Below are 14,261 nucleotides of genomic sequence, written 5' to 3' on the forward strand. Positions count from 1 at the left end.
TTTCCAGGTACTTCTGACATGTGAAATAAAGAAAACCTTGCTAATTTATTTGACTGAACAAATACACTTTGATAATTTTTTATATTTACATAAACTTACTTTTGCAAATGTAAAATTAGAGCATTTCATTTGTTCTGTGGAGTCTGTTCCATTGTACATCACTACAGATGTTTCACTTTCTAGTACAAGTGTTTTAAGTTATGAACACATGGAGAACTTTGCCACTTGGGATGATTGGTTATAGACCAGTGTTAGTAGGTTAAATTGCTTTAAAGTGGTGCCAAGTCCCAACGTCTGATGTGATGGGTTGTTTTATACATAAGACAAATTTTTCTAATTTAAATACCAGAAATATAAAACTCAAGTGTGTTTCTTTAGGTTTACTTGATTTCTGTAAATTGTGCATTACATTGCAGAATATTATATCACTGTATATTAAAACATGAACTTCATAGCTTTGTTACTTGAAGTAGAATAAACATCTACCAAATGTTAAAAAAAAAAAAAGGAAGGGAGGAGGTAACCTGCTGCAAGAAGGAATTCAGGGGCAATACTAATTGATTAGGAAGCCACTTTTCATGTTCAGTTGAATCTAGGCCTGTTGACGTATATTCTTGAAGTGAACCTTTTAGTCCACAGCACTTGATGTGTTTTCCATTTGATTTTTCCTTCTGTTACTATAATTGTTTTCGTCACTCCTTCAGCTTAGAATCTAATAGCAAAATAAACATACCTATACTGATTTACCAGATAAATGTTGTTTGAAGAGAGGCTCTTTGTTGTGGCTTATAGTGCTATTATTTATTTTCACATTCTTATTAAAAAATAAGTATTCAAACATAAAGAAGGCTGTAGAGCAAAAAGTAAAAAGTCACATTCACATTCCCCGAAAGTAACTGGTAAATTTCTGGTGTATTCTTTCTGGGTTGTCATATGCATATATAATCCTTCTTATTAAACACAAGTAAGTTCATCCTGTAGTTTTCTCACTTTCCCTTTTTACGCTCTCATTCACATTCCTGAAGCAGAAGCATTTCTGGGAACCCCAGGTGTATGCCTAGGGGTTTGACCACAGCCAGTGATGGGGAGACCTGGGTGAAAAGGGAGGCTGCCGTCTAGTACTCCTTCATCGGTTTGTCAGAACTGAGAAATCTGAAGTGCCATGTAGGGAAGGGAGTAAGAGATGGGAGCCTGGCTCAGTGTTTAGAATCAGGCCTCAAACCAGACCATTCAGCAGCTTCTCTGACCAGACGTTTAACCAGAATCTCAGCTTCAGTATTATTACAGGAGTTAAAATTTCATTACTGCTTGCTCATTTATTTATTTAGCATTTCTGCTAACAAGAAGCTGTAGGCTAAAGGTTATAGCAGTGAAAGATACACACTGCCTACTCCCATGTTGCTACACCTTTTTGAGGAAGGTGAGAGACTAAATTCCAACTGTAATATATGCTTTGAAAAAGTTCTGGGTGCTACGGGAGTATATAAAAAGAAAATTGCCACTAAAAACAGGCCCCAAGGAACAAGGTAAGCAGATTTATAGTTTGGTTAACCAGAGAATGTAATAAAATGTTAATTGACGTTTCCTCTCATAATTTCCTGGTGTTAGGAAACTGTCTTTTCAGATCTTTGAGTTTGTTAAATGGAATTTGTATAATTGACAGTGAACATTTTCTAACTTGCAGATTTACTGTTATCTGTAAAAATGAAAAGTTTGCAAAGTTCAGAGAATAACTCACTTGAAATTGTTGGAAATTTTGAATCAAATTATTTTTCTGGTTGATTTTACCCATCAATACCTCCCTTAACCATTACCCACCCCACCATTTCCCCACCTCGCCAAATAGAGGTTAGAATTACATGTCATAAATTCTTTCACAGATTTTTTACTTGCTAATTTTTTACTTGCTAATCCCCTTAAGATGAGGAGTTGACAAATTATAGCCTGTGAGCCAAATCCCACCAGCCACTGATTTATCTAAAGTTTTATGGGAACGTAGCCCAAGCTTCATTATGTATTGTTCATGGCTGTTCACTCTTGAAGAGTTCAGTAGTTGTGACAAATTACTTGCCTGGCACAGCCTCAAATATTTACTATCTGTCCATTACAGAAAAGTTTGCTCATTCCTGCTTAAGATAATCCATCTAAAACTTGAGTTTTACTATATCAAAAATTAATATTAAATTTTTAAAGGAAAGTCCTTAAATAAAAGTCTCTTTAATAAAAATATATGAAATGTGACGATTAGAAGAAACAAAATGCCATTTTAATTTACATATAACGTATAGAGAATATTACTCAGAGTTCTGTTTATACTTAACTAACTTTGGTATTAGAATGAAAAATATGAATCATGTTTCAGCCTTCCCCTTTGTAGATTTCTTTTTTTATTTAGCCTTTTGGAAAAATATAGCCAAGAGTCAGTTAATAGAGATAGTAGATAAGTTTATACCAGCTATAATGTCCCAGCTAGAATGTTTTTATTTATTAAAGTTGTCTAAAGAAGACAGAGTAGTTAAACCAGTGAGAGACACACCTTCTCCTTTGCCTGTATCTTAGAAAACAAAAGTTAAGTGAATAAGAGATTGTTATAGGGAAAATGAGAAGCTGCTTTGGCTCTGATGGGGGTGGGTTGGGGGTGGAAAGGGGCATGGTGATGTACTGTGAAAGGTCTCAGCTCTGTTCATTGACTGCGACTGTTGCTTGGGCATCATCCAGTTAGTATGAGGATTGGTAATCTAACCCAGATCCTCTGACTTTCCCTTGCCTGTAAAGAGATCCAAAATGTCATGGTCCAAAAGGAGACATTGATGTCAGGACAACCATAAACCAAATCTTACATCAAGATGAGATTGGGTAGGAATGGCTCACCATGCCTGGAAACTGGAGGTAGAAGAAAGGTGGCCTGGGTGAATTATTTGTTGTCCATCTTATTTGTGGACACAGTAAATGGGCTGGTCATCCTTTAGTAAGGGCTGGGATTTCCTTAAAACCTCAGGACAGGCTAGAGAGAATTGTGTTTTTTTTTTTTTTCAAGATAGATATCCCATGCTATCAAGGTTTTCAAGGTTTCACTTTGCTGTACAGCAGTTATAGGTGTTGTCAGTGATGTCCACGTGCATCATGGAACAACCCATGTGTTCTTTGGGTTGAATATACCTGGGTTCAGATCCTGCCTAATGACATCTTACCTTTGGGAAGTGAAAGACAGAGAAGAACCATGTCTGTTTTCTAAGGACCTTATTTATAAAGGATTAAGAGGAAACAATGCATAAAAATAAAGTTACTTATACTTGTGTAGCTGGACAATTCTAGTCCACTAGTTTTCTCAGTATAATTTCATCTCTGCAAATGCGGTTCAAGGAACTTTTCTAGTGAGTGAACAGTCATGGGTTTGAATTATGTTTGGTCATATTTATAAGGGTAAGAATTCTTATAAAGGACAAAGTGCTTGAAATCTGGACAATGGTAGGGAATCCCACTGTCATGGATTCTAATCATGGCAGTCCTGTATCATTTTGCTTTGGTTTAGTTTAAAAATTTTACCAATAATATGTGAACGTATTCTCATCAAAAAACACAAACCAAACAACAAAATACGAAAAGAATAGAAAGGTCCCTCTTACCACCCCCTTACCTGTACCTCCTCCCCCTTCTATGTACTTAACCCCAAGGGTAACCACCATTGCCAGATTTTTCTTTATAATTACTTGTATTGTGCCTTTTTGAAGTCTTCTAGTACAGAGATGCAACAAAGGCTTTCTTAGGAATTTAAGTTTGAGGCAAGATGATAGGGAAAAGTTCTTCATCCTCTCCCACAATATGCATTTACTCTGAGTTTGCAGCATCAGCTGTATGTATGAGGTAAAATTAGTATTTCTCTAGGAGTGATATTTGGATGTAATTAGAATTCCATAGACTATTATAGTTTTAAAATTCATGAAATCTTTTCACTGTCAGGAAACTCTGTTGTCACCTATGTATTAGTGACTGAGAAATCTGGAAGTTTAGCAAAAGAACGCTGATGGCCTGCTCTCCAGATTTGGTTTACAGATGAGTTTTATTTGGCCTGCACAGTGCTCTAAAAATTTTTTTCAATTTAAATGTCTTTAGTTGCGGCATGCTTTCTCCAAAGGTCTATCTACCCTTCCATGTATATATATCTTTACTCTTTTTTGGTACCTGCTTGGCTCTAAAGGCATTTGAACTTTGGACTCCTGTTTTGGTAAAAGGAGAGGTTCCAAGTTAAGTTGAACTGTTTTATTTTTGCTCACACATAGCTAACTAAGCTCAATCCAGAGACTTAGCAGAGTTCCCTAATAGAAAATGTTATTTTATTTTACATATCTAATATATGTATATGTGCATCTGTATGATTTTCCTTTAATATTACAGATTAACCCTTAAAGAATAATTATCATTATTCTTTAAAATTATTGCTGTCCAGCATGTCTTCACATATTATACAGCATTGGAATTGCTGTGACTTGAAGTGTGGTGCTTGATTTCTTAGCTGTTAACTTAAACAAAAAATTGAGTTGGTTATGTTCTATTTTTTTAACCTTGGTAGTGAGTATGCTGAGTTTCACTTTATTCGTTAAACTTTTCATGTATGCTGTCAATATTCTTTTGTGTGTATGATCTGTTTTATTTTTTAAAAATTAAAGATTGCCTTATATTTCTTTATTCCCTAAAATAAAGCAGTCAAATTTTGTTGTTGTTTTAATAAGAAAGTAAATTAATCTCACTTGAAACTTTTATTTTCTTATTATTGACATTAGATGAGTAATGAAAGAGGCTTTGAAAATGTAGAACTGGGAGTCATAGGAAAAAAGAAGAAAGTCCCAAGGAGAGTCATCCACTTTGTTAGTGGAGAAACAATGGAAGAATACAGCACGGATGAAGATGAGGTCGATAGCCTGGAGAAGAAAGACGTGTTGCCTACTGTTGATCCGGTAGGTTTGTTGATTCATGATGATCCTTTTGTCAGTGGGTTTTGTTTTGACTGATTTGTTCCCCTTAAACACTGAATGGAAGGGACATTTTGAGGTTTAAATCAACTATATTTTGATTATAAAATTGTGCGTTATGATTCTGGTAGAAAACAGTATTTTTATACAATGTGGATGGGAATATTTTCTGCATTTCAATAGCCTGAATAGTTTATGTTTGAGTGTCAGAGTTCTTTGTCAGTATAGCACATCTTAAATGCCATTAGAAAGTTGCTACCTGAATATTTAACTAAAAAAAATCTTGAACAGGCAGAATTTAATTTCACATTGGATTTCAAGAAATCTACCTATAAAATCTCTTTTCCTCTTTTACATTTCTTTCACAACATCCATCCTTAAAAAAAAAATTGTGTTAAGAACACTTAACATGTGAACTACTCCACAAAATTGTAAACATATATGGTATTAACTTCAGGCACAGCGTGGTACAGGAGATCTCTAGAATTTAATCATCTTGCATAACTGAAACTTATATCCCTTGAATAATAATTCTCCATTTCCCCACCTCTTCTGAGCACCTGGCAGCCACCATTCTACTCTCTGCCTCTATGTGTTGCATTATTTTAGATACCTGATGTGAGTGGAATCATGCAGTATTTGTCCTTCTGTGACTGGTTAATTTCACTTAACATAATGTCCTCAAGATTCATCCACGTTGTTGCAAATGGCAAGATTTCGTTCCTTTTTATGGCTGAATATATATATACAAAAAATATGTATGTACAGGGGTTCCAGTTTCTCTACATCCTCACCAACAGTTATCTATTTTTTTAAAATAATCATCATCCTGACAGATGTTAATAACTGAAGACAAACCCAGTTTCACTTAATGTGAGGAGACTTTCCATTTTCTATTTGCTTCTAATGCATTATAAATCTGATAGGACAAAGAAATTTGGAAAAGATATTGTCCTATATTTACATAGTAGATTTGTAGAACAGACCCGATTTAAAAAAAAAAAACTGATACTTAAAGATTTAAGACTAATACTCCTGACATATGATACTTGTCAAAAATGGAGACCTATATCTTTTTATAATCTTATGATAATTATTTTCCTTAGATTTTACTTTAGATATGCCTTAGGAATAATCATATTTCTGGTAATTCCTTTAACCATTGATTTAGTTTCACTTAGGTTTCCTCAAATATGTGTATATGTATGTATCTAATTATGCATATTAGAAACTTTGATTATGTACATAATTTTCTCCTCTATAAATGGATTGATGCCTTTTGTAATATAGTCAACTTAAAATTATCTGGATCATTTTTGCTTATCAAATTTTAAAAAAGGAAAAGGACAGTATATTGTAGTGAAGGTACAAGGGCATGGACAACCTCATATATTACTGCTGAATATTTGTTGGTAAATTTTCTGGTGTGAAGTTTTTCATTGTAAAGGAAGAGCTTTTCAAATGATTATATTTTTTACCTAGTTATTCCACCTTTAGGAACTCAAGCATTTGGGAAATATGCTTAGTATTTCAATATAGTAAATGGGAAAAACAGCAGGATAGAAAAAGCATAACTGTTGTAAATCACATATATGCCTAGGAAAAGACTGGGAAAATATATAAGATGTTAATTATGAATGATAGAAAAATGGGTGACTTAAATTTTTGTTATACTTTTTCCATTTTCTAAGTGTTTTGAAATAAATAAGCATTACTTTTATAATGTAAAAATAAGTTGTTTAAAACTAAAGTGAAAGATAGCAAGTCTTAATAGATCCCTATTAAGGAAGAGATGGGTAATTATTCAGAAAGAAATGGATACTTAAATTTTTGAAGAAAGAAATGAACCTACTTGAGTTTGCACCCATAAACTGGAAGTCTTGAAGACTCCAGATCTTGTCCCAGTTCTCCTGTTTACTGGACTGCTGGTGGTGGTAGTGATGCTGGCAGTCAGTGGTGGCAGGGTTTCAGTGTAGACCCTGGGTCAGTGTCTAAACAAAGGGCCCTGTCCATTCATTCTGTATAACTGTATGTGATAATGAAGATGTCATTCAGGAATCCTTATCCAGTGTCTCAGCTCTGGAGCAGATTTGACTCTGGTAGTTACAGCCTGAATATTAGCAATTATTCTGTCTAGAAACACCCCAGGAGAATTGGTCCACTGAGAAATATATGCTTTCCTCCAAAAAAGCATGCTGAGTCCTTTTCTAAGTAGTTTCTTGGCCCTATCATTTATTATGTGTTACAGAAATTGATTCTAAGCTCTCCCATTTGCTGTAAAAAAAGGTAAGTAAACACTAGAGTCTGAGCATCTTAAACAGAGCCCCTAAACTAACTCTTATCCCCACGTAAGAGACACCTCCTGCTGAGTATAGAAGATATAGCAGATTTGAACAGTATTTTCTTGAATGTATTTGCTTAGACACCTATTCTTGTGTAAATAGAGACTAAAGAGCTACCTTACTTGTGTGTCTTTTCACAAATACTGTCACAGAAATTGGTATACTTACTTTTCATTGAAAGACTGTTAAGTGTTTCCTCTTCCCTGCTTTAGCCATCTGCCAGTCTTACAGATACTTCTTTCTAAAAAATATTTAAAATATAAAACTTTAATTTTTGAATTAACTTCATAAGAAGTGGATAAGGCAGTGGCCACTCAAAATGACTTCAAAAACTCTTAGGGGAAAAATTTTCCTTAAATAAGAAGAAGAGGAAATAACACTAAAATTGACAACCACTTCAGCTTTAAATAATCAGAAAAGGAAAATCCTTTCATTTCACCGATGGAGAAGAAAGAATTATTTCCAGTGTCTACAGTTTTCAGTCTTAAAATATTCTTATATTTGCTTTTTTAATGCCCTTATAATCATCAGCATATCTTATCTAAGAAGATCAAAGACATGTTTATCTTTTCTTTTCTCCCCGGAACCAATGTTAAAACAATTTGATTGACTGCAGGCTCTATACAGTGTTTTCTTATCATAAACAGATACTAGAACCATGAGTGATGCTTGTATTACCAGTTGCATCCACAGAGGCAAACTGTCATCTATGTGGCAAGCTTTACAAAAGTATTCTATGGCATTACAGCACCAAGATTAACTATGGAGGTGTGTAGTGTAGATTGCATTCTGCCAGTGGTCCTAGCCTATCAAATATATACTTAACTTTTTTGCAATTATATGGTCTGGTCCCTTATTAATCCTTGAAAAAAACAAAAAAACTCATCTTGCCACTTATTGGTTACTTACTGTCCCATCATTCAAAGTTTATTTGATGTGCCCTTAGTTACCCTGTTTAATTTCTCTGAATCTTAATTTCCCCACTAAACCATAAGTGTGTTGTACTATATGATTTCTCAGATCCCTTTCTGTTGAGTGTAGACACTCTCTGATGTGCTTTTGAACGATGAAGACAAAAAAGCAAGACAGGAGAAAGGAAGGCTCTGAATTATCAGCTCATAAACAATCAAGATTGTGACTTGACAACTCCATTTCCATGACTGCTGCTTTTTTGTTGGTTATTCCATGGGCTTAAGGTGGTGGTAGTTATATGGGTGAATGTAAAATGTCTTTGTGGCGTTCTGTCTTCAAAGCTTTTCATTTTTTTTTTTATTGGATTGTAGTCTGTTTGTAGTACTATCTAGAATATTCTGTGTGCCCACCAAGTATTTGATTACTTCGTTCGGGCCTGAATGCATAGAATGAGTTGAGGTATGAACATTGCTAACCTAACCTCTTGTTGCAGACAAAACTTACCTGGGGCCCCTACTTATGGTTTTACATGCTTCGTGCTGCCACATCAACCCTGTCAGGTATTGCTTTTCGGTTTGAGTATTGTATAACTACTATAATATGTTCCAAGAACTGGAGCTTTGCCAAATGGGGTGTTTCAAAAGTGAAAGAGATACAGTAGTGAGCTAGCATTGGAAGATATTAACCTAACTTGTACTTCACCATAAAACATTCTTCAGCTTCTGGATATGCTTTAAAAAAAAAAAAGACTGAAAAATAGCTGTATTAATTTTGATACAATTTTCATGTTCTTGAACCTTTTCTGTTAGCAGTTATTTAGCCATTTTGTCATTTAGTTCTCTGGTATCATTCTCGTTCTGTTTGACTGCTTGTTCTAAAGCCTGTAGTTATCATTCATTTATGTTTTATTTTATTAATATTTCATTTCTTAAGTTGATATGTAATTAAATCATATTTGAAGGAAATGATCAACTTACGACTTAGTCATACTAATTTTGTGTTTTATTTCTTTTTTGGGTTGATAATTAGGTTTATTTTTTAAGAGTTTATTTATTATTATTATTTTTTTAATGGAGGTACAGGGGATTGAACCCAGGACTTCATGCACGCTAAGCATGCACTCTACCACTGAACTATACCCTATCCCCCTTAAATATGCATTTTAAATCATAAAGCCTTTTCTGCTTCCTGTTTTAACTCCATTGTAGCTTCTATCACTTTGTGCCTTTTATTAGATCTAAGTTTGAATAGTAATTCATTCAACAAACATTTACTGAGCACTCAGTATATGCTAGACAGTCTGGTGTAATGAAAAGATCATCAATGAGTATTTTTTTAATATTTCATTTATTTATTATTATAGTATTCCATTATTTTATTGGAGGGAAGGTAATTAGACTTTATTTTTAGAGGAGGTACTGGGGATTGAACCCAGGGCCTCATGCATGCTAAGCATGTGCTCTACCACTTGAGCTATACCCTCCCCCCTAATGAAAAGAACATGAGCTTTACATTCCGACCTGGACTGAATTTTGGATCTGCTTTGTCAGCTTGGGGGAGTTCTTCAAACACTTTGAGTCTAATCTTTCACAGTGCCTGGCACATGGCAGGCACTCAGTCAGTGTTAGAGTATAAGCCATTCCTTTCTTCCAGCCCAATGATATCCCAACCCTCTTAGAGTGTGTATTTTTCTTGAAGAAATAGACATCTAACATAATTATAGTGCCTGATGATAAGTGTTATAGTAAGAGGTATAGCAGTGTTATTGGGAGCCCAGAAGGATCCACTGGTGCTTCTTGGGGGGAATCAAGGAAGGTTTACCAAAGAGATGTACTGAATGTTCATAATCTTCCTGAGGGCAGGGATTATAACGTCAATACCTTGCACATAGAAAGGGCTCAAGAAATGTTTATAGAATTATGTAAGCCCTTTAACTTCTGTATTTTTAGTGTGTGACTTTCTTGGAGAGAAGATTGCATCTGTTTTGGGGATCAGCACCCCAAAATACCAATATGCCATTGATGAATATTACCGGATGAAGAAGGAGGTATGTCTCCCTTTTACATTTTCTTGATTCAGTTTGGTTTGCTGTGGACTTGATGGGTTGTGTAATGAACATGTGTTATCCTCTAGCTGCCCCAAAGATAGCTCCCTTATGCTACACATTTCGTTCTAGAGTCATTAATTTCTTTATCAAATTAGCTTGCATTTTAAAATCTTTTAATACTGAAATTTCCCTAGGATCTATGTACAAAATTAAGCTAGATTTCATTGTGTAGGTGCTATGTGAAGTGCCTTATATATGTTACCTTATTTAATCCTCACACACCTCTTTGAATTATTATTCTCATTTTAAGATAAGGAAACAAGACCCATTCTCTGTGGTTAGGACACATAAACTGGCTGTAGCGGAAGTGGAATGGGTTTGATGCACAGAAAACTACCAGTACTAAAAGTGTGTAAGTGCCAATTGTTAAGGCACAAAGATATGAGGCAATTTTCTGTGCAGATGTAGGTCTCAGGTGCAGTGAGGTCTTAGGGTGAGGGTGAAGTGAGTTGTTTAGCTTTAAAGAACAAGAAAGTTTTAGCAGTTAAGAGTGTGGGCTCAATAATCAAAGGTCTCAGTTCAAATTCTGCTCTACCACTTTGAACTTTGTAACTTTGAGCAAGATACTTGACCTATATAAGCCACGGTTTCCTCATCTTTGTAATGAGGAAAATTGCAGCATCCATGCACAGCATTGCTCTAAGGCTTAAATGAGTTAATATGTAAAATGCTTAGGCTAGTACCTAGTGTATATCTGTGAGCTTGAAATAAATGTTAGAATCTTTCATTATTCTCCTTCAAGCAAATGACGAGGGCAATTTAGATAAAGCTAGAATGTAGAGGCATGAAGATACATGTATAAACAATCGTTATGTTTGAGGAAATGACAAGAATAGTACTTTATTGTCTCTGAGCATAGAGATGAAGCTAGAAAGGCCAGCTGACTATATTTGTTATGTGGCTCCAAAAATGTTTTATGAGCAAATGAGTGTTTTTCACACTACTAGCCTTGTTCAGAGCTTCATTACCTCATCCGGACTGTTGTAACAGTCTCTCTCACTTTCTCCTCCACTCTCAGGCAGCTCTATTAGTCTTCCCGGCGGGTTACTCCCTCTGTACTGAAGACCCACACTACAGGGGCCAGAGCAAAGGCTGCCATTTTCTCCATGAATTTAGTGGTTCTGGAACTGGAAGTTATTGACTCTGAATCTCTACAGTCTTATTCCTTTATGTCTTAATATTATTTTTACATGTCTTAACTTCCCTCCCAGACTGTAAACTTCTTGAGGGCAGGGGCTGCCTTACCTCTCTACTAGGTCCTTACGAAATCAATAACCATGCTGCTATACCATTGAAGTGAATAGACCACCCTGTTCCATGGGAAAGGTTGACACGCTCTAATTGTACTGATACAATATTAGCTAATTTTTAAATTTAGATTAGAATTAATCTGAAGAGATACAGTCCATGTCAACGTTAATTCAGGCCTCATCTAAGCTAAGCAGTGCTCTCCCATGTTTTAATAATAATTTCACTGTATATACTTCATATACAGTAGTTTTTATTTCAGTTTGGAAACTGGGGAAAGGGAAGGCTGTCTTGTCTTAATTGGGCCAAACTGAATTGGACACAACACTAATGATGTTTTGGTTAAAAAAAAAGCACAAGCAGCTGAAAGTGGGGAAAAAGTGCTGTTCCTTCTGGACGTTTATATTTCAACTTCGGTATTTCCTCTTTTTAGGAAGAAGAAGAGGAGGAAGAAAACAGGATGTCTGAAGAAGCAGAGAGACAATACCAACAAAATAAGCTGCAGGCTGATTCCATCGTTCAGTCAGATCAACCAGAAACGCTGGTACCCAGTTCATTTGTCAATCTCAATTTTGAAATGGAGGGGGAATGTGAAGTCATTATGGAAAGCAAACAAAATCCAGTCTCTGTCCCTCCGTAGAATGAAATGGCTATCAAATTTCTAAGGTGGTTTTTATACCAGAAACTTTCTCATTCTCTATTCAGTGGGACTTAATACAGTTATTTATATTTTAAAGTATTATCTGGAAAGGGAAAAATGCTTCTTTATTACTTAGGCTCTGTCTAGCAAAAGCCAGATCTGAAATTTGGATATTTGTACTATGCTTTTACTGTATCAAATTAGTGCTTTGATTTTAAAATGATCTTTAAAAAAAGGACATTCTAGAGCCCTAACCACTAATTAAGAGTTAAATTATCAAGCTTGTCTGTTATTTGTGTTTGTAAGGAAAAAAAATAGTAAAGTTGCCAACTTAGTCTAATTGGAGTTGATATTCATAGTCTCAGATTAAAATGAGTCCCCCTAGATTTTCTCATGTTATGTCTTACATTTATATATCTAACCATTCATTTCATTTTAAGGATGAGTGTGTAATAAAAGGAGCAAGATAAAAAGCATTTTGAATTTTCTTTCCTTGAGAATAACTTTTTGGTAAGATGATTGAGTTTATAACACCACCAGATATTAAGATGGGTTTCCATTTCTTAATGGTTACTTAATCTTACATTCTTTCAGTAGTTACTCAAGTAAGTTTGAACATTGTGTTCAATACACTAATTATGGGATGAGTTTATTGATGTATTGTATTAAAGTGGTATTACTGAGTGATTACCCATATGGCATCCTGGTTGACACTCGTTCAGCCCTGAATGCCTCCTATGGGCCAAGTAGTTGTGGGGTGAGACTGGGGGACAGATGAAGACTTAACCCTTCAGGGGCTCACTGTTGTACAAGGTGCAGTGGCAGCATAATGAAGTTACTGTCATTCACCACTTCCAAGTTACAACAGTGGACAGTTTACTTGACCCAGGTTGGTCACCTCTCTACCTGCTGCACTATTAGAAGACCTTACAAAAGTATAATATAGCACTAGTTTTGAAAATATTCCTGTGTGTGTTCAGAATCTTACGTCTGTATGATTTGATTTATAACTAAATGTGGGTAAGGAAAAATGTGTGGAGTATTTCAGATATGCTGCTCTCAAAAACCTATTCACAAACTTTTAGAGATGAATGGTTGTTGATAGCCTTCTAAACAGCATTAAGCTTTCAATCTTAAATATATCTGTATAAAATATGGCTTCAAAGAAACTCACAACCTAGCTACAGTGGGCTTATTGTGAAAGTCTGATAACTGAACGTGAATGTCTGACCATAGTCTAAGTTCTTCAAGTGAAATTTGAAGGATTTAAGAAAGCTAATTCTTCATTAGGAATCCTCAATTACATAGATTTATGGTGGTTCATGGCATGTGATGGTAATCTTTAGTCCTGGGTGTAAACTACGTAATTTAGTGCTTTAAGGATTAATCTTCAGATTATGTAATGTCACCATAAATTATAGTTTACCAGTAGCTCTAAAGAATGCTAACCTGATGTCTTCCCTATAATTTGTTTTGATCTACATTTGAGAAGATACTTAAATATTTATTTGGTTATCCTATGAAGGCAAGCATGTCTAAAGGCAAGCTGAATCTTCTCTCCCTAGAGACACTAGGTCTAAGAGCTTAGCAAGAGACTTTTCTGATTGTAGTAGAAGGAAGATAATGACTTACGAAGCTTTTACATTTCTTAAATTTTACTTTTTCTTCTTGTCCAACAGTGGCCAGTTTGTAATATTTATACAGTTATTCACTGTGCCTTAAATTTTTATACTTTTTATTTATGCAAACTATAAAATTTCCCATAAATGCATTAAGTGGTTTTGTCTTATTTTAAGCCTCTTTCATGTTTTCTTCCTTTTCAACCGTTTTAATAACTACTGTTCCTTCTGGATCATAGTTCATGATTCTCCACCCTCTTCGTTCATCTCATAAAAACTGAACAGTGTAATTGAAAATCTTTACACTTAACTAACAAATTCTCTAACAAAAATCCTTAACAAAGTGAAATTTTGTAAAATGTAACCCTAGTGCTGGTTAATCAAGCTAGACAAATTTTTTTATACCAATGATTTTAATTAAAG

The 14,261-nt window shown here is 34.9% G+C and overlaps 1 protein-coding gene across 3 annotated transcripts in view; it reads left to right on the plus strand.

Annotated features, from left to right (window-relative positions):
- Nucleotides 1–13,990, plus strand: part of LOC105094165 (signal recognition particle subunit SRP54) — a 68,270-nt gene extending 54,280 nt beyond the window's left edge. For 2 of the 3 annotated variants that reach the window (XM_010986136.3, XM_010986133.3), the window contains 4 exons: nt 4,782–4,955; nt 8,718–8,784; nt 10,174–10,271; nt 12,013–13,990. In XM_010986136.3, coding sequence (XP_010984438.2) covers nt 4,782–4,955; nt 8,718–8,784; nt 10,174–10,271; nt 12,013–12,219 — 546 coding nt within the window. In that variant the 3' untranslated portion in view covers nt 12,220–13,990. The remainder of the gene's footprint in view (nt 1–4,781; nt 4,956–8,717; nt 8,785–10,173; nt 10,272–12,012) is intronic. The other variant, XM_064485892.1, reaches the window with a different exon arrangement.
- Nucleotides 13,991–14,261: the final 271 nt, after the last annotated feature.

The sequence above is a fragment of the Camelus dromedarius genome, chromosome 5 (genome assembly GCF_036321535.1).
Source record: "Camelus dromedarius isolate mCamDro1 chromosome 5, mCamDro1.pat, whole genome shotgun sequence".
Taxonomy (NCBI): domain Eukaryota; kingdom Metazoa; phylum Chordata; class Mammalia; order Artiodactyla; family Camelidae; genus Camelus; species Camelus dromedarius.